A 24,523-nucleotide genomic window follows, 5' to 3' on the forward strand; every position below is an offset into this window, starting at 1 on the left:
TAGGATGTTTGTCCCAGCTCCCTGAAATGTATTACTACTGTTTCAATAAACTTTCAAGGTAAACAGAAATTTCAAATATTGGATTCAAGTATCTAAAATTTCTTCAGAGAAAAGCTGAATCAAGAGAACCATAAGAGTGGCTGGTGTATGAAATTGTAACACTTTGTTCATGAGTTGTTGGGCGCTGAAAGGGGAACAGTGTTTGTTGTTGGGAAGAGAAAGTTGAGAAGACCTTGTAAGTGACAGACATGACTATCATGAATGACAGGGATTGTGAAATTATGAATTAGGTAGGAGTTGCCTGATTAATTATCAAAGATCAATCATTGAGCTTGTCCTCGTCTTAGTTCATTCTACCCTTTGGTGCTCACTTTCCTATATTTGAGTCATACTTCTGGTTCTTCTGAGTTATTCTCTTTCTCTAATGCATAGGTTTCTTCACCTCATGAACTATAGGACAAAAGGATTCATGGGTAAACTGAAGTTCCTAATCTGGTGGTGCAAGAGCTTTCTTGCAATTGTTGATGAATTTTGAGGTATAATTTGTGTTCTCAAAAGAAAGCCTCTGTAATGTAATGCAATTGCAATTGTGATCCATGTCCCTGCCTTTCGCTCCAATGTATATGAAACCCTCTCAATCTCCACATGCACAAGGAAACACCCTGAATGGGAACCCAATGCGCTCTCTCTCTCCCCCCACATACACAAGGAAACACCCTAAATGGGAACCCAATGTACCAATAGAAATGCTAAAACAAAGGAACAAACGCATGAAAAAGAAAAAAAAGTAAAGAACTTGCTGCTTTTCATGGAAGAATACTTAGAATTAGAAAGTCGATGAAAGCTCCATCCAACTTAACAAGAACAAAAAGCAAAAGGCAAGATGTAGATTATCTCTACAAACAAGGAAAATGACAGATTCACTTAAGCAAAAGAAGAAAGAAAATAACAGGTAAAATGACAGAGAGAGAGAGAGAGAGAGAGGTGTGCTCTCAGTACCTCAACGTTTCGAGTACTGTGGAGCCTTGCGAGCCTTATGGAGGCCAACCTTCTTCCTCTCCACCACTCTCGAGTCTCTCGTTAGGAGGCCCTCCTTTCTGAGGGGCCCTCTGTTATTCCCACTCACCTTCAGCAAAGCACGTGCGACTCCTAGAGAGATGGCCTGGGCCTGACCAGATAGCCCCCCTCCATGCGCCTTAACAAACACATCATAACTGCTATCTAAACCCAAAGTTATAAGTGGGACCTTGAGGTATTGCAGCCATAATGGATTACCTTGCAGGTATTCCTACAAATTCACAATACCCTTGTCTAAGAAACAAAATAGCATTTCGAAAAAGAAATACAATGCAAGATATTGTTATATTCACCACTTAATAGGTCAGTTTCAGCAACTTGGTCTTAGCAGGTTGGTTCCCAAAAAGTAACAAGAACAAATATTTGAAAATGAGAGAGAGGGCGGGGCGGGGCGGGCCGGGGAGGGGGCTAGGAAGTAAAAACCTAAACAGAGAGGACTGATAATATATTTGTTACGTAGCAACATGAACAATCTGGCACATTCACCTTTTTCAGCACAGGTAGTTCAGCTCAGAGGAGAAAATAGAACATAAAACAGATCGATTTCTTTCTTTCTGTGCTTTTCTAAATCGCATTGAGCTGACTCATTTAACCGACCAAATCATTGGTAATTCATCTGCAAAGCCATTCCTTGAGTTTTTAAAACTTGTTAATTTACCTAATTGAAAATTAGCGTCAAGGATCTTTTTAAAGGTTACAACGTATAATTATGCAGGCCATTGACCAGGAAACCAATAATCCAACATTTACAAGGATGAACCAAATTTGTCACCAGCCAAATCACAAAATATAAAATAAATTCTCATTTCTTGAACACGAAAGAATTTGCGCAAAATGACAACAACAACAAAAAAACAATTCTTCAAAAAATCAGAGCCATGTCTAAGCGGAAAAAAATAGCCCAGAGACTACAGAAAAAAGCAATATATCATAATTGTAATAACAGAAACCACTACTACAACATGAAAACATCTGTATTCAATAAAAAATATAAACCAATTTCACAAAAAACGGGACTAAAACTAGACAATCTAACAACAATACATCTATTGAGGACAAGGAAAAAATTCAACAGAAAGAAAAAGCAAAAGGCAAGAATAATGACTCCATTTTCACCAAAAAGACAACGGGGTTCCTAAAAAATACTTAGAAGAAAACCAACCTTTGCATCACGATAATTGATAATGAAGCGCCCACTCCCTTCTTGAAGAACAACTCGAGCAATCGCACACTTCCTTCTCCCGGTTCCAATAAGAGTCTGAGCAGCAAAACCACCAGGGAGCCTGGATTTCACATACTTTTTCAAGTCCGAAGTCTCGAGACCAGAGGGAGATGCAATAGTTGCAGAGATTAATGGAAGTTTTTGTGATTTTTTGATCAACCCAAGTTGTGGGGTTTTCAGTTTAGGGAAGTTGAAGTTGAAGGGATGAGAGATGAGGGGTTTTGAGGGGGTTTTGGGTGTTAGAGAAAGAGATGAGAGGGAAGAGGAGAGAGAAGCGATCGAAGCCATTCTCTTTGTTCTCTCTCTCTAAGTCTTATAGTGAGAGAGGGAATTCAAGGGCTTTTATTCAAGGGGAAGGAGATAACGCTGGGGACGAAATACGAACCTAACTGAGTAAACGGGTGTCAAATAAAAGGGTGCGGTTTCTATAGTGCCTGGGCTCTAAACAATCAAATTAAAGCCTACCTTCAAATAGTATCGAAAAATGTGGTTTTAATATCGAAAATATTTGTAATAGCCATAAAATTTATTTTCACCTTTATTTATAAAGTTTGAAGTTTCAAAAACAGTGGAGATGAGTAGATTTATGAAAACTTAAAAATTGACGGTCCAAATATGTATTACAAAATACACTATTTTCAAAACTTGAAAGTCATTTTTTTCTTATGTCCATGCATCAAGAGAGGATATTCGAGTATCAAAACAACTTTTTCTAGTTAAATTTTTGAGGTAGGCTCAAATTTGATTGTTTAGAGCCTGGCTCTGAAATGGTGTTGTTTGTATGGAGCCGACACTCTAAACAATCAAAGTAGAGCGCACCTTTAAATGGTATCGAGAAATATGGTTTCAATACTGAAAATCTTTGTGATAGCCTTAAAAAATATAATTATAAAATTTGTGATATCTCTAATTATAAAATTTAAAGCTTGAAAAATAGAGTAGATCGGTCTATAAAAATTTAAAAATTTTGAAAATTAATGGTCCAAAAATACATTGTAATATGCACTATTTTCAAAACTGGAAATCCATTTTTTCCTCATGTTCATGCATCTTGATGTCGAGATGATCAATTTGAGAATATTTGAGCATCAAAACAACTTCTTTTAGTGAAATTTTTTAGGTGCGCTCTAATTTGATTGTTTAGAGCCTTGGCTATATATACACTTCTTCCAAGAGGAAATAAAAATACTGCCCCATAGCAATTTTAATCTGAAAAATTAACCTTGTTTATCAACTGTTTAAGATGTTATCTTTTTTAACTATTTCAATTTATGGTCTAGTGGGTTTTTGAAATTAAATTGATAAATAGTTCATCTTTTACATTCATTTTGATAAGGAAAAAATTATATAAGATTGTAAAACCTATACAATATAAGTAAAGTGCACATAAAAAATCTTGTGCAAGATAAATTAGAAAAACATCTTGACGTCGAGATGTATAAATTGAAGAAAAAATGACAATTCTTAAAAGTGGGGCATCTTATAACAAGTTATTTGAACCGTCTTTCAAGATTTTCAAATAGTTTATAGGTTTGCCAGATATATAGCACTATTTTGAAAATTTTAAATTTTATGATTATGATTGAACATAGATTTTTCAACCATTGTTTGTTTTTCGACACACCAAGACTATATCTTTTGATAAAATTAAAAAAATACACCTTTATTTGTAGGTATATGAGGTAAGCACCTTCTACAAACCTCACCCTTTTTCATAAATGTTTGTACTTTTAGCAATTAATTTACTTCAAGACTCTAGAACTTTTTTTTCTTTTTAAGTAATTCAATGGGGCATACACCCCCTACGTGCTTTTTAAATTGTTAGATTTTTGGAACTGTCAAGTGGAATTGGATAGCATGATGTACCACCAAAGTACATCATGAGGGGTGCTAGAACTCACTTAATGTGAAGTCCAAATACACTTTGAAAGTTTGCAATTGTACATCACCACCATCAGCAATAGGTACATGCGATCCATATTTGATCGCATGTACCTACGTTAATAGTATTTAATTTTTGTGGTCTTAAAATGTCTCTCATGTCATTGTATTGTATTTTTTATATTTTCCAAAATACCTTCAAAACTATTAGCTCCAAAATACTCATTATAAGGATTCAAACTCATTTAAAATTAACTCCTCAATATAATAAATCAAATTGGTGCGGAACCATTAGAACCAGCCCACTCTTAGTAAAGAGCCAAAGCGGTCGTTTGGAACTAATTCTAGACTACCCATTATTAAGGAATCAAAACAGTTCAAAACCATCTGTTTTGCAATACTGTGTAAAGAATGACGCATGTTTTCACGCCATTTGAATCTCTCTCATACTGCTTCTCTCTCTCTCTCTTTCATATTACTTCTACTGCGCTGCCGTGTATGGCACTAGCTCTAGACCAGTTGACTCTCAAAGTCACACTAAAGTCTCTCTCTCTCTCCCCACAAAAATTCTTGACGTCTTTCCACCATTCAACGTTTTTACAATTTTTCCAATTGGGATTTTGTTCGAGTGGCCTTTGATGGCTTTTTCATGGTGAGGAAGCTGGGTTTAAAACTTCAAATACGTGGTTTGGGCTTCAAATTAGGCCTGGTTTTGGCCATGGGAGAGGTTAATGCTTCAAACCCAGATGTGGGTTGTGAGGGTTTAACAAAATTGGGCCATAAAAGCCTTGAAGAATCAAAGGTTACTTGGTATATTGCAGGCCCTGCAATTTTAGCTGCAACTTTTCTCTTCTCAATTGGGTTTATAACAGTGGCTTTTGTTGGGAGATTGGGGAGCACTGAATTGGCTGCTGTTTCAATGGTTCAGAATGTCATTGAAGGTTTTGCATTTGGGGTCATGGTAAATTTCATAGTCATCACTCATAAGAGCTTCATGTCTTTTTATGATTTTCAGTTTATTTATTTTGCAATGCAGTGCCAGTTTTGTTATATTTTCCCTTCAAATTTGCATGATTTCAACCTTTTATGTTGATGGATATAATGGTTAATTCACTCATCTGTATCTCTTAAAGTAAAAATCACTCTTGATTTTTGCTTTTTACTTGCTCTGAAATTTGGTTGCTCATTGGGTTCCATGTAATAATCAAAATCTCTCTCTCAATAGGACTTGGCATATGTGATAGGTGGAAAGCCTTATTTTGGGTTTTTTCATGAGAGACTATTTATTGAAGTTTGTTCATTTCTTGTGGGATTGCAGAGAAACATGAATGATTCATAGTTTCAATTGTCATTAATAAACATGTGTGTTTTCTGTTTCTTGAAAGAGTGGGCTGTAGTGGACTTCAAGGAAAACAGTTAATTTTTCAACAAAATCTTTCGCTTGTTTTCTTGTCATATGCCATAAATTCTTATTAGTCCACTAATGCTTGCATCACATCTGAAATATTCTTCGAGACCTAGTTTATGCTGTACTAGGGTTGCATCTCAAAGCAACCCATTTTGAGAGAATTATGTCTTAAAGTTTGAATTTATCATAACTTTCTCACAGATTTCATCCTGAATCCGTGATATAATTCAATAAGTCCTAGTCTAAATTGTATTGGTGCTTACATGGTACAGAAAATTGACTCGGTCAAGGTACTCGGCCATTGACCAAGCTGAGTAACGAGGTGGAGGTTGAGTAACTCGGCCAAGTTAGATATACCCCAAAAAAACGTGAATATTTAAAAATCAGAAAAAGGTAAAAAGGATTGGTGATATCATTAGGAGACTAAATAAGATTAATATATATATATATATATATATATATATATATATATATATATATATATATATATATATATATATATATATATATATATATATATATATATATATATATATAAATAAATAAATAAAAGATGGATTATTGAAAAAGTGGATTTATGCCTTGAATATTTCAGAATTTTTTTTTAAAAAAAGAATAATATGAAAGTTCCCTGATGATATTGAAAACAAGCAAAATCTTCTAAGAAGTCTTTCTAACCATTATTTTAATGTTTTCTCATTGTTTAAGATGTCTTTACATGTGTTATACATTTTTTTAGCATTTATTTGGGCAGGGCAAGTTGTACACCTAACTCACCAGGAACTCAGCATGAGTTACTCGGCCGAATCCGAGTGGCCTCAACCGAGTCCTGGCACTAATCGATACCTGTATTCTGTCTCTCTCACACACACACTCTCTCTCTTCTGTTTTAGAAGCATCAGTATCACTTGTGCAGCTAGGGTTGGGAAGTGCACTGGAGACATTGTGTGGTCAAGCAGTAGGAGCAGGGCAATTCAATATGCTGGGAATATATACGCAAAGATCATGGATCGTTTCATGCATAACTGCCATGGTTTTATCACCACTTTATGTTTTTACTTCACCGATTTTGAAGTTATTTCGCCAGTCTGACGATATATCGAAAATGGCAGGGAAGTATTCGATATGGGTTATTCCCCAACTATTTGCCTATGCAATAAACTTTCCATTACTAAAGTTCTTTCAGTCTCAGAGCAAAATCATGGTTATAACAGTGATCTCTGGTATAACTCTTATGGTGCATGCATTGTTGTGTTGGGTCTTTGTGACCAAATTAAATTATGGGTTGGCTGGAGCAGCTGCAGCCGGAAGTATTTCATGGTGGATTATAAACTTGGCTCAAATTATCTATCTGATATCAGGGTTTTTTCCTGAAGCTTGGACTGGGTTTTCTTTGTTGGCATTTCATTCCTTGTTTGCCTTTGTAAAACTCTCTCTTGCATCAGCCATAATGCTATGGTTAGTCACCTTATTTCTTTCTTGTGCAGTAACCTTTTCCCAATTTATTCACACACAAACAAACAAACAAAAAACTTTTGCCAATTTTAATGCAAAAATTTCTTAATTTAAATAAGATTTTCATGGTTTACTTATAAATGTTTTGGTGACAGCTTGGATCTTTGGTACTATACTATAGTTATACTTTTGGTTGGGCACTTGCATAATCCGGAAGTTGCGGTTGATGCGATTTCTATCTGGTGAGATACTGTTATACTCTGTCGTCTGTTCCTTTTCTCCCTTGAGTTCATTGAACTATTGAAAAATTTTCATAAATAAAATTTGGTTTCCCATGAAACTAAATTAGAGAATTTGATCAAACCAAACATTCCAGGACATAGTAGCAAACAACAATTTCCCTAAAGCAGTTCAAAATACTCGTTTCTCTGACCAATTTCCTAAGGTAATAAACTAGAGTGTATGTGTTCCTATGGTAACTAATGGTCTCATTGATCTTGACTCTCTCTCTCTCTCTTCTCTCTCTTCCCTCTCTCTCTCCCTCGAAATGTTAACGATGTTTATCTCTTTTCTGTCATTTTTCTTTGTAATTTAATCATGGCAGCATGAATTTTGAACTATGGCCAGTGATCGTGGCTTTGGGGTTCAACACTGCTGTAAGGTTGGTAGAATGCATACTTACCTTTTCCCTTGGGCATTTGAGAACTTTGGAGCATTTTTTAAGACTATTCTCTTCCATCTACATTCATAAACCCTGATATAGTTCCCAAGGAAAGATAATTCTAATTGAATTTCTTTCTCTTATATGCAGTGTGAGGGTCTCAAATGAACTTGGAGCCAATCAACCAAAAGCTGCGAGGTTTTCTGTGGTGGTGAATTTAACTACATCAGCTGTGCTGGGAATCTTTTTTATGGTTACAATTATCATTGCAAGAAATGACTTTCCCAAGCTTTTCACTACAGATACGAAGGTCATAAAAGAAACTTCCAGGCTTTGGGCTCTTCTTTCTTTGACAATGCTTCTTAATAGCATTCAGCCTGTCCTCTCTGGTAACAATACAAATTACTTCCCTTATGTTTCATATATTTTACTCTTCAGACCCGCACATTTATGTATGGAGTAGCACAATTGAATGTTTCCATGTGCATGTAAATATGGACTTAAGAAGCACCTTTCTTTGGCCTGGCAGTGGAACTTTTCTTCTTCTGAATTTTCCTTGTATTGAAATTTATGTTAATTGATATATACCAGTGTTTTAATACACGGATCACCCATGTGGAGCGGCCCTCAATTGGACCTGTATGGATTTGCTTGAATTGGGTGAACCAGCAACTAAGTTGAAGATTTAAAAAAGAAATTCTGAAAATAAAGAAAAACAAAAGTGCTGGCAATAATGCAAATTAGACAGAATATACCGAATCCCAATCCCTCGAGTGGAACCTGTCCGATCACCTTCCGAATCATATTCAGATCAGCGATTTTTAACACCTGGAATATACTTACCTTTGCATCGCCCAGCATCTTTCATTATTTTATTTTATTTTTTTTGGTGGGGGGGAAGGGGGAGGAGGGGTGTTTCTGTTCGAGGTTGGGGGGGTGGGGGTTTGTTTCTGTTCGAGGTTGGAGGTGGGTGGAGGAATCTTTCTATTGGAGATATGTATGATTGTTTTTTTTTAACAAGTTAATAATTGTATGAAATAAGTTCCTTAAGATGATTTTTTGTTCTTTATGGATGCAGGTGTTGCAGTTGGTGCAGGGTGGCAAGTAATGGTTGCATTTATAAGTCTTGGGTGCTATTACTTGCTTGGGTTGCCCATAGGTGTTTTATTAGGCTTTAAGTTCAATCTGGGAGTCAAGGTAATAGGGTTGCCACATTCTGATATACCACTCATTTGGCTTGTTTTAAATTTTGAAAAAGAAAATTGCGAATTGACTCCCTTCTCTTCTTTATATTGATATAATATGGAAAATGTAAATTGACTCCTTGTTCCATTCTTATGATGCAGGGATTTTGGTTGGGAATGGTGGTCGGAAGCCTCTTGCAAACAGTGATTCTTACATTAATCATCTTTCGAGCAAACTGGGGGAGAGAGGTAAAAGGATTTCAACAAACTGCATTCATTTCTTTTGAGAGAATTCATACTCACGTATTTAGTCTTTTTAGGGGGAAAAGCATTCATTAGTAGCCAGGATCTCAATCTCTCTTTTTGAATTGGATCTGGCATTTGGGGGAATGATCTTTCCTTCCATCTATTTGCACTAACAGTTGTTTTTGTTAATTTTATTCACATGGAAACTAAATCAACTTTTGGGTTTGTTGTGTTTTAGGCTTCTCGAGCAGATGAGCGCATTAGAACTTGGGGTGGAATGACAGGGTACAGAGAAGGCTCTGGATCATGACATTTTTGTTTGGTTTTATGGAAGGCTAATCCAACTTCTGGAACCTGCAACCGCAAGTTTAAATTATGAATTGCATTGCCAAGAAGATTTCAATTTGATAGTTAGTCGAACGTTGACTACAACTCTAGAGTTTAACAAATCTAATATCATTTTCTCATGGGAGGAAGTTTTGTTTCTTGGTTTTATGGGTGATAGTTAATGGGATGTGGTTTGTACAAGGTTACATCATCTTTAAACAATCTAATTAAGGCACACCTCCAAATTTTATCGTAACATGTAATTTTAGTGTAAATGTTTTTTAGGATTATCTGAAAGTTTATTTTTATCTTTAATTATAAAATTTTAAACTCCAGAAATTGTTAAAATCAAATAGATCTATGAACATATGAAAATCTTGAAAATAGACGGTCTAGATATCAAATAGATCTAGAAGCATATGAAAATATTGAAAATAGACAGTCTAGATAATGTGTCTCAAGATGCACTATTTCTGGGACTCAAAATCTTTTTTTTTTTTTCTTTCAAATTTATACATCTTGATGTTGAGATGATTAATTAGAGGGTTTTTCAACATTAAATCAACTTTTTTCTGATGAATTTTTGAGGTGCATCTTTAATTCTACATATTAAGGTTAAAACCTTATATAAACTTTTTCATAGTTAATTGTTGTGTTAAGTGCCACTTTGTAATGAATTAAACTTGAAATTGTTAGTATTTTTTGTTTTGAAAAATACTTGTATATTTCAAAACAACATAGTATTTTGTAAGGTTGTTCTAAAATACTTGGAGTTCTATAGGATCCGCTTTTCCATACAAAATACACATTAACATTCCAGAGTACAAGAACAAAGCACTGATCACTATCTCTCTACCCCTTTTCATTTTTATTCTCTCTCCAAAAATACATAACTCCAGTGTCTACAGTGGGCTTCAAGCTTGGGTGCATAGAGCTTTGAAGCATAAAAAAAAGACCCTTCTGTTTTTTTTTATCGATAGAAAACATCCCAAATTAGTTGGACTTTATATATTTATCTTATATAAACAAATACATATGATAAGATAAAATACAAAATATTGTACCTACCTTTTTATATATATTAATTACAATATACACATTCCATATTAATTTATAGACCATATATACTTTTTTTTTACAACCCTAAAAACTTTTTCTATTAGAAAAAGAGAGTAAAGATTATATAGTGAAATATAATATTCTCTTGTACTTATGGAGCCAAAGGAAAGAACGCTTATGTGATCATGCAAAACACGTGTACATAACGGTATTTGAAGTGTACCTTGCACGCATTTCACTTTCTTTTGGGAAAAGTTTATACAGAATCAATCGAGGCTCTAAACAATCAAATTAGAGCCTACATCAAAATTTTTATTAAAAGAGATCGTTTTGATACTCAAATATCTTCAAATTGATCATCTCGATATCAAGATGCATGGACATGAAAAAAAAATGGATTTCAAGTTTTGGAAATAATATATTTCGTGTTGGACCGTCAATTTTTAAGGTTTTCAAGTTTGCATAGATCTGTCGATCTACACTATTTTTGAAGTTTTAAACTTTATAAATAAACATGAAGATATATTTTAAGGCTATCACAAAGATTTTCAATATTAAAACCATATTTCTCGAAACTGTTTGATGGTAGACTGTAATTTGATTGTTTAGAGCTTAGGCTCTATACAAACCGCACCCCTTTGTTTTTGGCTATGAACTAGTAGCGTCTCTTACCAAGTCGCATAGGGAGATTGTGATTTCACATGAGGTGCATCACTTGAGGGCAATTGTCGTGTTTTATGGTGGTGAACTCAATAGAGTAATTTATGGGAAAGTAGAGGGAAGCTTCTTTCTGCGATAGCATCTACAATTTTTGTGAAAATTAAAAAAAATAAAATGAAGTCCTTCCTGTATTGGGATTAAATGAATTACTTTTGAACCAAACATACAGTCAAAGACGACTTCATAACGAAATGCATTCCAAACGACTATAAAAAAGAGAGTTGTTGGGTTACATGCTGTCTTTATTGTCCACTTGTTGGATGTTTTTTTTTCTTCACCAACCTCCCTTCCCCCTCCTTTTTCTCTCTTCTCAACAACCCACCCATCAGAGAGAGAGTTAGAGTTTAGAGAGAGAGATTTGGCTATGCAATTTGAGAGACAGCAGTAGGAAATAACAAATCGGAACGGTTAATCGGACATGGGTCTTTTTTCTCTCTTCTCAACTACCCACCCATGAGAGAGAGAGAGATTTGCCTATGCAATTTGAGAGAGAGCAGCGTAGGAAATATCAAATCGGAACGGTTAATCGGACATGGGCCAGAAGCAGTTCAACTAGTTTAACCGGTAAATTGGTTGGTTCAACGGGTCCTATCTGGACAAGTCGCTCAAAAAAATTGTTAAAAATATGAAAAATCTAATAGAATATGAAAAATATATTTAAAATATGATTAAACAAAACACATCCAATCCAAATGAAGTTGAAAATTATATATTTTTGAAATTTTTTAAGAAAGATGAAAAAATTTAAAAATAAGTATTAATAACCACAACAATTTTCAATATCTGCCAAAATGATTAAAAACATTAAAAAAATACATCACAAACAAAATCTTTTATTTTTTGAGATTTCATATAATTTTTTTTTTAAATACCCAACCAATTCATCAAAAGTGGCCGAAAATCGGAACTATTTATTTGGGTCTAACCGGGCGGTGAGAATTTAAACCGCAAGAATTTTCGTACAATGCGAGAGTGAGTGTGTGTGGTGCGGAATTTTCCTACAATGCGAGAGTGTGTGTGGGTTTGAGAGCTGCTCCTATGATTTGGTATTGGGTTTATGACGATGAGAGAGAAAGGGAGTTGGGTGGAGGGGGGTTGGAGTTGGAAGGTGGGGTTGCCTATTTGGTCATGGGTTGTTAACATCCACTATCATTTACTTTTAAAGAGAGACTTCTGTGTGCCTCACACGTTGCTATTTTATATGGGATATGGTCATTTCTTTATTATTTTCATTTTTGGTTGGAGAGAGATAATCTTTGTCCTTTTTCAATTTTTTTCTCGGTGGAGCTCGAAGTTCATTTAGAAAAGGATTTAGTTTTGAGCAATGATCCAATGCAACGGTTGTATTATAGAATAATACAACGACACTTATAAAAAACTATGTTTGTGGTATTTGTATGACCCCAAATTATGCACACACACTATTTTCATCTCAATAATCAATTTCCTCTAAAACAAACTTTCAATTTTGAACCGGTAAAAATGAGTTCCCTTCAAGAACGAATCTATAGACCATTCATTTTGTGAATTCAAGATTTTAGCTTTTATAAACTCAAAATCATTTTTTCCTTTTTTAATATTGTTCATCTAATGATAATAAAGCCATCAAAAAAAAATTGGAAATGAAAAAATCATTCTAAAACCTAGATCTAAATATCTCACCAAAATGAATGGCCTATGTTAATTGGGCTAAAAAAATACTTTCTAGTTTGTGTTTTCAATTTTTTCTTTTTTTGTTATTGTTCATTAGAATGAAAAGAATGTATGTTTCAAAATTTGGATCAAACAATTGGCCATAAGGATGGCTTTTTAAGGTTATCGTATCATATTATTATACAACGGTTGCATGAAATCATTGCCCTTATGGTGGTTCTAAAATCAATTTTCAACATCGATTATGAAATCTAAAATCTAAAAAACGACACAGAAACATTTATTTTTTATTGTAGAATGAGTATTCTAAGATAATGTATTACAATATATATTATAGTTAGGAAAATTGTTTCTTGCATGTTGGGCCGCATTTCTACAATATGCGTGGTCCCAAGGTATAAAGCATCCATCTTAAAGATGGATGCAAATAGGTAGTCCATAAAAACAATTAAAACTAATGGTCCAAATGTTTTTTCCGTAAAATTGTTATTTTTATTTTTTAAAATTTATTTATATTTTTATAGAAAAATTATAAATACCCCTCAAATTCAACATTCTAGACATCTTACGTCAGTTTTTTTTTTATTCTACCCTAAACCCCAATACCATTTTATTTTATATTTATCCCGAAATAAAAAAATCAATAATTTGGAACAAAAATACCTTTACTTACTCTTTTCTCCCCTTTTGGAGTCACACGATTCTCTCTCTTTATCCACTCTCCCCCTGTCTTAAAGTAAAAACCCATATTATCACTTTCTCTCTCTAAAAACCATATCCTCTCTTTCTCGCTCGTTCTCTAGTAATGCGGTTTGGCACATAGGGTACCATAGGCACAAAAAAGTGCCAAACTGCAAAAAAAAAAATTGGTCTAGCACTTAACTCAAAGCTACCCGATGCAGTACATTGGGTGTCGAACAGCATTACAAGCCATGTTACTGGAACTCAATGTGGTCCGTCACACTAGGTGCTAGAACGAAATTTTTTTGCGGTCCAGACCGCAAAAAAAATTTCTGTCTAACACCCTATGTGCTAGACCGCATTACCGCGAATGAAAAAGAGAGAGAGAATAAGAGTGAAAGAGAGATAGAATGGATTTTTACTTTGGGAGAGAGAGTGTGCTAGTAGGGAGAGAGTCACATGATTCCAAATAGAGGGGATTAGAAAAAATCAGGGCATTTTTGACCTAAACTCATTTACTTTTGGGAAAAGTTTATATAGAGCAGAGGCACTAAACAATCAAGTTTGAGCCTACTTAAAAAATTTCACAAGAAGAGGTTGTTTTGATGGCCAAATATATACAAATTGATCATCTCGACATCAAGATGCATGGACATGAGAAAAAAATAGATTTCAAGTTTTTGAAATAATGTATTTTGTAACCTATTTTTAGACTGTCAATTTTCAAGATTTTCATAGATTTATCGATCTACACTATTTTTTAAGCTTTAAACTTTAAAAATATATTTATAAAATAAAAATTTCCAATATTGAAACCACATTTCTCTATACTATTGAAAGTAGGCTCTAATTTGATTGTTTAGAGCCTAGGCTTTATACAAACCACACTTTTTTCTTTTTGATAAAACAATAATAATATTGGAGTTTGACGTGGGATAAAAAAGTTTTGATGGTAAGGTGTTTGGAAGTTCAATTCACGTTGAAGTCCTTAAAAATTTGGGTCCGAAAATCCATCTCATTTTTTAAGAGGGGACTCATTTCTACATGGCCCCGTAGAAACCGTATCAAAAATATTTTAGTGGGGTCTCGGTAGGTTTTGACTGTTCTAGAGAGAAAACAAATGACGGACTTTCAGAGAGAAAAAACAAACGACGAAGTTTGGAACCGACCTGTAACTCGTTTACAACAAACAAAAGATTCATACAAAATTTCAAATAAGTGAGGGATATATACAAAGACCAGCCGCAAATGCTTCCTCTGCTTATGTAACAGTACACGAATCTTGCTTCATAGGTGTCAAATTTTGACAAAGACGTGCAAAAAGAACGTTAATAAAGCAAATTTATTCAGAGTCATCTCTCCACCAAACTGTTGGCTGTCTTTCTCCAATTCAAAATTGGTTGAAAATGGGCATCTGGGTTCTGTTTTGACCAGCTGATAATAGCTTTTTCATGGTGGGAAAGCCCAAAAGTGGGATTAAATATATGACTTGGGCTTGAAGTTTGGCCTGGTTTTGGCCATGGGGGAGGTACATGTTTCGAACCCAGGTGTGGGTTTTGAGGGGCCATGTGTGGGGTTGAAGAATTTGGGGCGTAAGAGCCTTGAGGAATCAAAGGTGACTTGGTATATTGCCGGCCCTGCAATTTTAGCTACGGTTTTTCAGTTCTCGATCAGTATTGTAACAGTGGTCTTTGTGGGGAGGTTGGGGAGCACAGAGCTGGCTGCTGTTTCAATTGTTCAGAATGTGATTGAAGGTTTTGCGTTTGGGGTCATGGTAAGTCTTAACAACTTCCAGATTTTCATGTTCTTTTGTTGAGTTTTCATGTGTTGAATTTTTTTCATGCTTTCCCTGTTTTGTTCTAGTTGGTTGGGAATTCCTAGTTTTTTTTTTACATTGGGGTGCGATTTGTATAGTGCCGAAGCTCTATAAAACACAGCTTCAAATGGTATCGAGAAATGCGGTTTCAATGCTAGAAATCTTTGTGATAGCCCTAAATATATAGTTTCATCTTTTTATAATTTAGAGCTTCAAAAATAATGTAGATTGAGTAGATCTATGAAACTTTGAAAATTTTGAAAATTGACGGGCCTTACAAGATGTATTATTTCCAAAACTTGATGGTCATTTTTTTCTTATGTCCATACATTTCATATCGAGATGATGATACTTGAGCATCAAAACAACATTTTCTAGTGAAATTTTTGAGGTGGGCTATATATCAATTTGAGGATATTTGAGCATCAATTTGATTGTTTAGAGCCTCGGCTCTATATCAAGTTTTTCCATACATGGTTACTTTAATTTTTGGGTTGGGTCGAATTGGGTCCGGCTCCAGGTCCAGGTCCGAGATGGACGCGGACCCGACCCAATGCGTTGCCACCCCTAGTGCCTTGAGTGCTTCTGAATTACTTAGTAAAACTTTGTTTTGGCTTTACTAGTTGCTATTACGCAATCAGTGATTTTGCCAAGGATATATTAGTGAAGCTGATTGGCTTTTTGTAGAAAGCTCAACCTTTTTTTATGGGACTGTGGAGACTAGTACAATAAATGAATTCATGGTTTCGTTGCCATTCTGTGAAACCCCATTAGAGGTTAATAAAGTTTCCGGGCAAGCGGTTGCTTTTCCACTTCATTTCTCCCTGGTTTTCTTACTTGATGCTAGAGTAATTCTCAATTATTAAATCTATAGTCAACTGATATGAAAGCATCATACTTGAAAATAATTGAAAGATTAAAGAGTCTGGCATATGATTCATTCGGAGGGTGTCAAATTAAACTAACCCATTTTGAATGAATTTATGCCTTCTAATGGAAATTCTACCCCAAATATATTCTCTTATTCAGGCCAGTAATCTCATACTCAAAATCGAATTCTATCAGCGAAATATACGAAAAAAGAAATCATTCAAACTCAAAATGGGTCATATTTAAATAAGGTAATGGCATTTGGGTTGCACAAAGATGTTAATTAAATTTCATATAGAAGAGGGAAAGCAAAAGATGAATGGTAAAAAGTCTGTGTTTGGGATTTCTTCAGCTACAAAGTCTGTATTTAAGGTTGCCTCTAAGAAATGAGGTATATATCCAAGGGGCTGGGGTTGTGGAGGTACCTCCTCCAGACCCTAGTCACCATGTTGTGATTTTCATTCCCATTGACACCACCCCACTAACACTTTCAAAAAACTAATGCCTAAACTATTTGGAAAATGGCCTGTCTTCCTCACTGAATTACCGAAAAAAACAAGAAGTCCTTTGAGATCACCTACACCTGATTATTTGCAATTAGGTACCAGATGCATATAAATGGATTTGTATTGATTCCTACCTCTAAAAGGAAGCATTATATAGAATAACAGAACCATGAACTTTACTGAATATGTAACGTGTCATGAATCAAAAGTAGAAATGCAACACACACACAATTAAAGACATTACTTTTCAAAACATAACACTAGACCAAAATAACTAGTTCATTGTTTGGCAACACTCCCTCTGGACAATAGTCACACCATGAAATCTTGCTCTCTGTGTTTTTTTTTTTAATCATTATATTGCACTTAGAGACGTTGTCGCTTAGTTATATGAAAGATTGTAGTCGTCTCTGTATTATTCTTAAAAAAATTGGTGCTAAGATACATGCAAGATTTGTTGCTCTTTCATTCTCCATTAACATGTTTCTTTCCCATGCAGCTAGGGATGGGAAGTGCACTTGAGACTCTCTGTGGACAAGCAGTGGGAGCAGGGCAATTCCATATGCTAGGAATATATATGCAGAGATCATGGATCATAACATGCGTAACTGCCATGGTCCTATCACCGCTTTATGTTTTCTCTTCCCCAATTTTGAAGTTATTTCACCAGTCTGACGAAATAGCACAAATGTCAGGAAAGTATTCGATATGGGTTATCCCCCAACTTTTTGCCTATGCAATAAATTTTCCATTACAGAAGTTCCTCCAGTCTCAGAGCAAAGTCATGGTATTGACAGCAATATCTGGAGTGACTCTCATGGTGCACGTATTACTGAATTGGGTTTTTGTGACAAAATTAAATTATGGGTTGACTGGAGCAGCAGTAGTTGGAAATATTTCATGGTGGATTATAAACTTGGCTCAAATTATCTATCTTGTATCAGGGTTTTTCCCTGAATCCTGGACTGGGCTGTCTTGGTTGGCTTTCCATTCTCTTTTTGCATTTGTGAAGCTCTCTCTTGCATCAGCCATTATGCTATGGTCAGTATCTTTTTTCACAATCATGAAACTTTTTGACTGGGTTATTACAAAACCAAAACCATTGTTTCTTAATTTAATGAAAATTTTTATGTGTTACTTATAGAATCTTTGGTGACAGCTTGGAGCTATGGTATTTTACTGCAATTATACTTTTAGTTGGCGGCTTACATAATGCGGAAATTGCAATTGACGCAATCTCGATATGGTAAGATATTGCTCCTCTACATTCCTCGTCTTTCTCAAATGAGTTTAGCCAAAGATGATGAGAATCATTTTAGATTAATCTGGCGAACCAACTTGGGAAATTTGATCAAACCAACCATCTGGGAACACAAAGTAAATTGCTAATCTAACTGCTTGTTGGGTGTACAAATAACAACAAAATCCTGTGTAGAAGTCCAGAACTTATCTCTCTTCTCCATCAACTTTTTGGGATGGTATTCTACCCTTTGTTTCCTTTGATGACTTTAGCTATTAGTGGATCTTGATTTCGGTCCATATATAGCCTCTTTCAATTTTTGATCTATTATTGACAGCATGAATTTGGAATTGTGGACATTGATGGTGGCTTTGGGGTTCAATGCAGCTGTCAGGTTGGTTGTTTCCTTTTGCTCTTCAAGCATTCAATGTCTTGACAGCATTTATTATCGTTTTCTTTTTTTTGTCTCTCTATATGATTCGACTGGGAAGAAGAAATAACTCATGTTGATCTCTTCCTCCTATATGCAGTGTGAGGGTCTCTAATGAACTCGGAGCTGGTCGCCCAAAGGCTGCGAGGTTTTCAGTGATTGTAAATGTAACTACATCAGCTATGTTTGGGATCCTTTTCATGGTTATAATTTTGACCACAAAAAATGACTTCCCCAAGCTTTTCGCAACAGATCCCATGGTCATAAAAGCGACTTCTAAGCTTGGAACTCTTCTTGCTTTCACAATCTTCCTTAACAGCATTCAGCCAGTTCTTTCTGGTAATAAAACATTTTGGCTACCCTAGTTTCTTTATGTATTTTACTTTTCACGCACACGCACACACGCACGCACGCACTCACTAATTGGGTTTTGATGTATCATATGACAGTTTCGATTGCTATTTTTGCTTTGTTCTTTTCGACGAGTTAATTTATGTAGGATCTAATTTTTAAACTTGATTTTGTGTTGTTTGTGATGCAGGTGTTGCAGTTGGTGCAGGTTGGCAAACCCTCGTTGCATTTGTTAATGTTGGGTGCTACTACTTGTTTGGGCTGCCCATAGGGGCCCTACTAGGCTATAAGTTTAAGCTGGGTGTGAAGGTATGAGGTCGCCATATAACACTGATTTGGGTTTTAGGAAAATTTACAAAATGTAAATCGGTTGGCTTTGTTTTTTAATTGACATAATTCATATTCTTCTAACGGATGAAGTTTGTTGTAGAAAAGATAAATTGACTCCTTATTCCATTCTTATTATGCAGGGAATTTGGTCAGGAATGGTGGTTGGATGTGTCTTGCAAACATTGATTCTCATATTCATCACAATTCGAACAAATTGGGAGAAAGAGGTAATAGAATTTTCGCACCCCACATTCAACTGTCCTCAGAGAAACTATACCTGTTAATTATATGAGATTTTAGCCTTTGAAAGTGTAAACCATCCATAATTGATCTCGTTCTTGGCCTTACTTTATGCGTTGGTTTTGGTCTTCTAGGGCATGGCCTTTCCTTATAACTTCCTGCATTGGGAATTGTTTTGCTTGTTTTCTTGACATACGAGACTGAATCAAATGTTTGGTTGATTTGTTTCAGGCTTGTCAAGCAAAAGATCGCATCCGAACTTGGGGTGGAACTACGGGGCCCAGAGAAAGCTCTGGAAGTTGACATTTTTGTTCAATTGTATAGAACAGCTAGTTGAACTTCTACGTCCCACATTTGAATGTAAAATATAAATCGCTAGTACAATAACACAATAATCTGCATGCAACGTATTGGAGGCATTACTCAAAAGAGAGATTGATTTTGCAGAGGGTTTTCCAATTAACGTTTAACAGGAGCTCCACAATGCATCAATTGAAAACGGTATGTCCAATAGGAGAAATTTTCCTTATCATTATATACTCATTGTTTTTTGTGAGAAACCTTTTCAATGAATGAAACTTGAAACATGATGATCCTTCATTTGTTTCTCTAGCTTCTTTTTGCATTATGTTGGTACTGTTAAACATAACTTCAATCAATAATTGGAGAATGAGGCTTAAAATCACAATTATTCAATGGGAAAGTGGACCATGATCCTGAGGACAATGGAAAACCATAATCGTCACGAGCATCTTTTTACCCATTTTCTTTTTATTCATCATTGGTTCATTGGTTCATTAATGTGATAGAGAGAATGTGGGTGCCATTCTTGCTTCATTGTGATCTATGTGGACAATGTTGACTATTCATAGTCCTCAGGATTCTAATACACACTATTGTCCAATTAGAAGCTCAAAACAGGGTTTTAGCCGTGTATTGATAAGCAGACCATACAATATCGCAGAAACCATGGTCACTATATATAGCTGAAACCTTACAGAGAAAAGTTCCCTCCATACAATTTTAACACACAACTGAAGATGAGGAAGATGAAGTTGGGTATTCTAATCCGAGATTGTAATACCTGCTTAAGTGATCAACTGACCTTTTTTTCCTATTTACAAGGATTACTAGATATCCAACAGTGATGAACAAGAATAGATATTGTACATGTGCGTTCCTTTCGTTGTCATCTCAAGTACTCCTAACAAGTCTTCGTCTCTGCATATGGCTTGCTAGAGAGAAAAGGGCATGACCCAGATGGTTGGTGCCACTCTCTCTCCATCACCTTCCAGAATTATCTGCATATGCTTCTTCTTATGAGCTTACCTATCCACTTCAGGGAAAGTATACTACAATCCAATGCATATGGCTTCTTATTAGCTAGCTGTTCACATAAGGGATATTCTGGAATCCAGTTGACCGTTAATAAGCAAAGTCCATTATGCCATTATCATCCATTTAATTGATGGAAGGTGATCGAGCAAGATAGAACAGGGGTCACCTGATGGTCCGTCTGACTATCCATCCATCAACCTTCAGCATCTTGACAAGATAGCCAATTGGCTATCTAACTCTCTCCATCACTGTTCTACATATTTCAAATTGATGGTGATGAACTAATCAAGTATGGGTTTCTCATAGTCCATTTGACAGTAGCAGTTGAGCAAGAGCCCAACATGACAAACATGAAAATTGTTCAAATAAGCCAGATTCTTAATATCAAATAAGATTTCAGAGCAAATGAAAACATGAAAACTGTTCTAAGATTCTAGATTCTGAATATCAGAACAAGATTTCAAAGGCATACTCTTTAAAGATGCCACGAGTGATGGAGAGCGCAAGCGGGTGTCCTGAAGATTCATTAATCAGTCTGTACAGAAGTCTCATCAAAGATTTAATACATCAGTCTATAATAAAGCCTCATCCGTGTCTAGAAGAAGAGGGAAAGGAAAAGAAGAAAGAACGGCAAAAATGATGTGGGAAAATTTATTGTGATCCTCAGGACTGCATGGGATATGGTTCATGAGGTTCATGAGCATCCTGTAAAGGGGTTGGATGATGATGAGGACAGCTTGTTAGAATATGACATGCAATCGAGGGCTCCATCAATGCGTAACCCATGGTGATGACCTTCATGACCCCTTATTCTAAAAGTCATATGTATTCATGAGGATCACAGTATAGAGTCATCACATAAAATTGAGTTATAAAAAGAAACGGTAACCATGGCATTGAATCTGTGTACTTGAATGTTCAGAAGCCATTAACGAACAGCTTTCCCAAGATGTTGAAAACTCAAGAGATATTCCACTTCTCTTTTTCAAAAAATTTCATATTGAAATAATGATCAGGTGAGAAGGTTGCCAACCTTTTCTATGGAGGCAAACTGATAACCAAGTCCAATCTCCAGATACAGGAAATGATCAAGTAAGAGACTTTCTCATGGAAAAATTTATCGGACACTCCTCAGCTATACCTCACTACGCAAATGCATGCCGAAGAGTACTACAAACCTCGATCAAATCCTTCCAATACGAACACAATTATAAAAATTATGTTCTCCTTTCAGGAATCCGGCTTGGGCTTCAGTAGTTGGCAGCTCCACATCTCAATTCCTGCCACTAAACTAATAGGCAACTTTTGTTTTCTGTTTTGTGTATCCTCGGATTGCTTGCTTTCAAGTTGCAGTTGCATCTCCTACAGGACAATTTTCCAATAGCATGTGCCTCAACATTTTTATGCTAGTGATTTGGGTAAAAATTGTTGACACTGAATCTTCTCAAAGAAATTTAAACCTTCCAAGCCTTCCTACTAATGAAAAAATATTTGGCTTTAATGTGTGCCAGTAAAAAATCTTTGAGATGATCAAGAATAGATATTAAAGCAGAAGTGTTTGAAAACCCAGATCTGCATCATCTGTTAATTTCAGTCAAATAGAGCCTGAATTTTTAGAAATTCATTTCCTGTGATGTAACATATCAGTTGCAAAAATGGGAAAGGGAAAGAACAAAATATGAAAAAGAAAAAATTACGGCCAAGGCTTAATGAAAACAAAACAAAATCTCATCTCAAATCCTTATCTGGAAAGTACTCTAGGTGATGGAAAATTCTAAGATGGCTTTAGACGTAATGGAAAATGGTCTGATACGGCTGTAACTCTATCACAATAAGTATAGCCTCACCTTATAACTCATGAAAAATTGCAATTCAAGCATTGAAAATTTTACATCGATCATCTTGGTTTGAATATTATGGTTATAGAAAAAATAGGATTTCAAGCTATAAAAATAATATATATGGTAACATTTTTTTTTTTAGCAACTAATTGTAACAAATTATTGAGTCGGTACATTTCAACCTAAAAATCAGTGTTTATAGATCCACAAGATCTGTACCACTTTTTGAGTTTCAAATTTTATTGTCCATGTTGGAAATTGATTTTAGAGCTATCATGAAGATTTCCGATACTCAAAGTGTTTTCGGATGAAGATTTGAGGTGAAGCTTTAATTTGTTTTCATTTAACCTAGGCCCTATAGAAACTTCATCCAAATTAATTTCTAACACCAATAATAAATTGAAAACTCAAAAAGTAGTACACTTGCGGATCTATGAATACTTATTTCTAAAGCAAAATGGATGGCCTAGATAATTTGCTACAATATACGCTATTTGCTACAATATACGCTATGTTTAGAGTGTGAAATCCTAATTTGTTTCTCAACCATAATGCTCAAGTTGAGACGATGGATGTAAAGGTTTTCCAATACTTAACTTACAATTTTCTATGAGTTAAGAGGTGAGGATTTAATTATTTTGATAGGACATCAACCCTGTCAAACTATTTTCCTTAAATAAATTTCCTTTGAACTAAACATACCGTCAAAGACGACTTTCTAAGGAAAATTTATTCCCAACTAATGTAAAAAGAGGGAGACATCAATTGATGGTTACATTTTAATCTTTGTTGTCCACGTTGTGGATGCTTTTCTTCACCGACCTCCCTTCCCCCTCCATTCTCTCTCTTTTCAACAACTCCTGAGAGAGAAAGTGGATTGACGAATTTGACTCTGCTATTCATGTCTTTTCTTTGGATAACTTTTCTCTAAACCAGTGTTTTGCATAATCGAATCAAAACGGTAACCGGACATGCGTCTAGAAGCTGTTTAACCGATTTAATCGGTAAACAGGTTGATTCAACCGCTCTAATTGGGCAAATCTTGGGCTGTCAAAAAAAAATTAAAAAAATACAAAAAATACAAAAAAAATCTACTAAAATATAAAAAAGGATATAAAAATGATTAAAACAAAACACATTCAAATAAAGTTCAAAATTAATAAACAATAAATTTTAACGAATTGATATGTGCTCAGAGGTTTTTTAAAAATTTTATAAAAAAGATGGGAAAATATAAAGTAAGTATTAATGACCAAAACAATTTTTAATCTTTACCGTAAGGTAAAAAATATTAAAAAAAGCATTACAAATCAAATTCTTTAATTTTTAGAATTTATATATATTTTTTAGAATTTATTTTTAGACACCGGTTGATCATTAAAATTGCCCAAAACTAGAACCAGCCAGCTCCGATCTAATCGGGTGGTTATCGGCTAGATCACCCTGTTTTTCCACTAGTGCCCTGAACAATCCTTGTCAATAAAGTGATCTTCCATATTTAAATATGAAATTTTTTTTTATAGAGCCGAGGTTCTAAACAATCATATTAGAGTCCACCTCAAAAGTTTCACTAGAAGATGTTGTTTTGATGCCCAAATATCCTCAAATTAATTATCTTGACATCAAGATGCATGGACATGAGAAAAAAAATATATTCAAGTTTTCGAAATAATACATCTTGTAACACATTTTTTAGCCGTCAATTTTCAAGATTATATCAAATTTTCATATATCTGCTCCATCTACACTATTTTTTAAGCTTTAAATTTTATAATTAAAGAGAAAAATATATTTTAAGGCTATCACAAAGATTTTCAACATTAAAACCACATTTCTTGACACTATTTGAAGTTGTGCTTTACTTTGATTGTTTAGAGCCTCGGCTCTATAAAAACCGCACCCTTTAAATATGGCACAAGTTTTTATAGAGGAGAGGCTCTAAACAATCAAATAAGAACCTACCTAAAAAATTTCACTAGAATAGGTT

At 34.9% G+C, this 24,523-nt stretch overlaps 3 protein-coding genes across 12 annotated transcripts; 2 read left to right on the forward strand and 1 right to left on the reverse strand.

Moving 5' to 3' along the window:
* Positions 1-803: 803 nt before the first annotated feature.
* On the reverse strand, positions 804-2,656 carry RPS9 (ribosomal protein S9). The gene is made up of 2 exons (XM_006856092.4): positions 2,240-2,656; positions 804-1,288 (listed from the first exon to the last, which is right to left on the reverse strand). Exons 1-2 carry the CDS (start codon positions 2,585-2,587, stop codon positions 1,001-1,003), a joined length of 636 nt encoding a protein of 211 aa, XP_006856154.1. The 5' UTR covers positions 2,588-2,656; the 3' UTR covers positions 804-1,000.
* A 1,821-nt stretch (positions 2,657-4,477) lies between these two features.
* On the forward strand, positions 4,478-9,601 carry LOC18445965 (protein DETOXIFICATION 33). Of its 9 annotated transcripts, none has more exons than XR_016048412.1 (10): positions 4,478-5,141; positions 6,505-7,046; positions 7,199-7,285; positions 7,420-7,488; positions 7,648-7,704; positions 7,855-7,915; positions 8,007-8,093; positions 8,783-8,901; positions 9,051-9,137; positions 9,373-9,601. XR_016048412.1 is itself a non-coding variant. In XM_006856091.4 (8 exons), the coding sequence occupies exons 1-8, from the start codon at positions 4,830-4,832 to the stop codon at positions 9,442-9,444; spliced, it is 1,515 nt and encodes a 504-aa protein (XP_006856153.2). In that variant the 5' UTR covers positions 4,478-4,829; the 3' UTR covers positions 9,445-9,601. The 9 variants fall into 9 exon arrangements, 3 of the variants coding, with proteins under 3 accessions (XP_006856153.2, XP_088712945.1, XP_088712946.1); XR_016048413.1 differs by having other exon boundaries at positions 7,855-7,912; XR_016048414.1 differs by having other exon boundaries at positions 7,855-7,902.
* A 5,343-nt stretch (positions 9,602-14,944) lies between these two features.
* LOC18445964 (protein DETOXIFICATION 33) lies at positions 14,945-19,957 on the forward strand. 2 transcript variants are annotated; one of them, XR_016048415.1, is made up of 8 exons: positions 14,945-15,348; positions 17,266-17,807; positions 17,911-18,012; positions 18,344-18,400; positions 18,537-18,775; positions 18,978-19,096; positions 19,258-19,344; positions 19,589-19,957. XR_016048415.1 is itself a non-coding variant. In XM_006856090.4 (8 exons), exons 1-8 carry the CDS (start codon positions 15,094-15,096, stop codon positions 19,658-19,660), a joined length of 1,458 nt encoding a protein of 485 aa, XP_006856152.1. In that variant the 5' UTR covers positions 14,945-15,093; the 3' UTR covers positions 19,661-19,957. The 2 variants fall into 2 exon arrangements, 1 of the variants encoding a protein (XP_006856152.1); XM_006856090.4 differs by having other exon boundaries at positions 17,926-18,012.
* The last annotated feature ends 4,566 nt before the right edge of the window (positions 19,958-24,523 follow it).

This window comes from Amborella trichopoda, chromosome 13 (genome assembly GCF_054954075.1).
Source record: "Amborella trichopoda isolate Santa Cruz 75 chromosome 13, AtrichopodaSantaCruz75HAP2 v2.0, whole genome shotgun sequence".
Taxonomy (NCBI): Eukaryota; Viridiplantae; Streptophyta; class Magnoliopsida; order Amborellales; family Amborellaceae; genus Amborella; species Amborella trichopoda.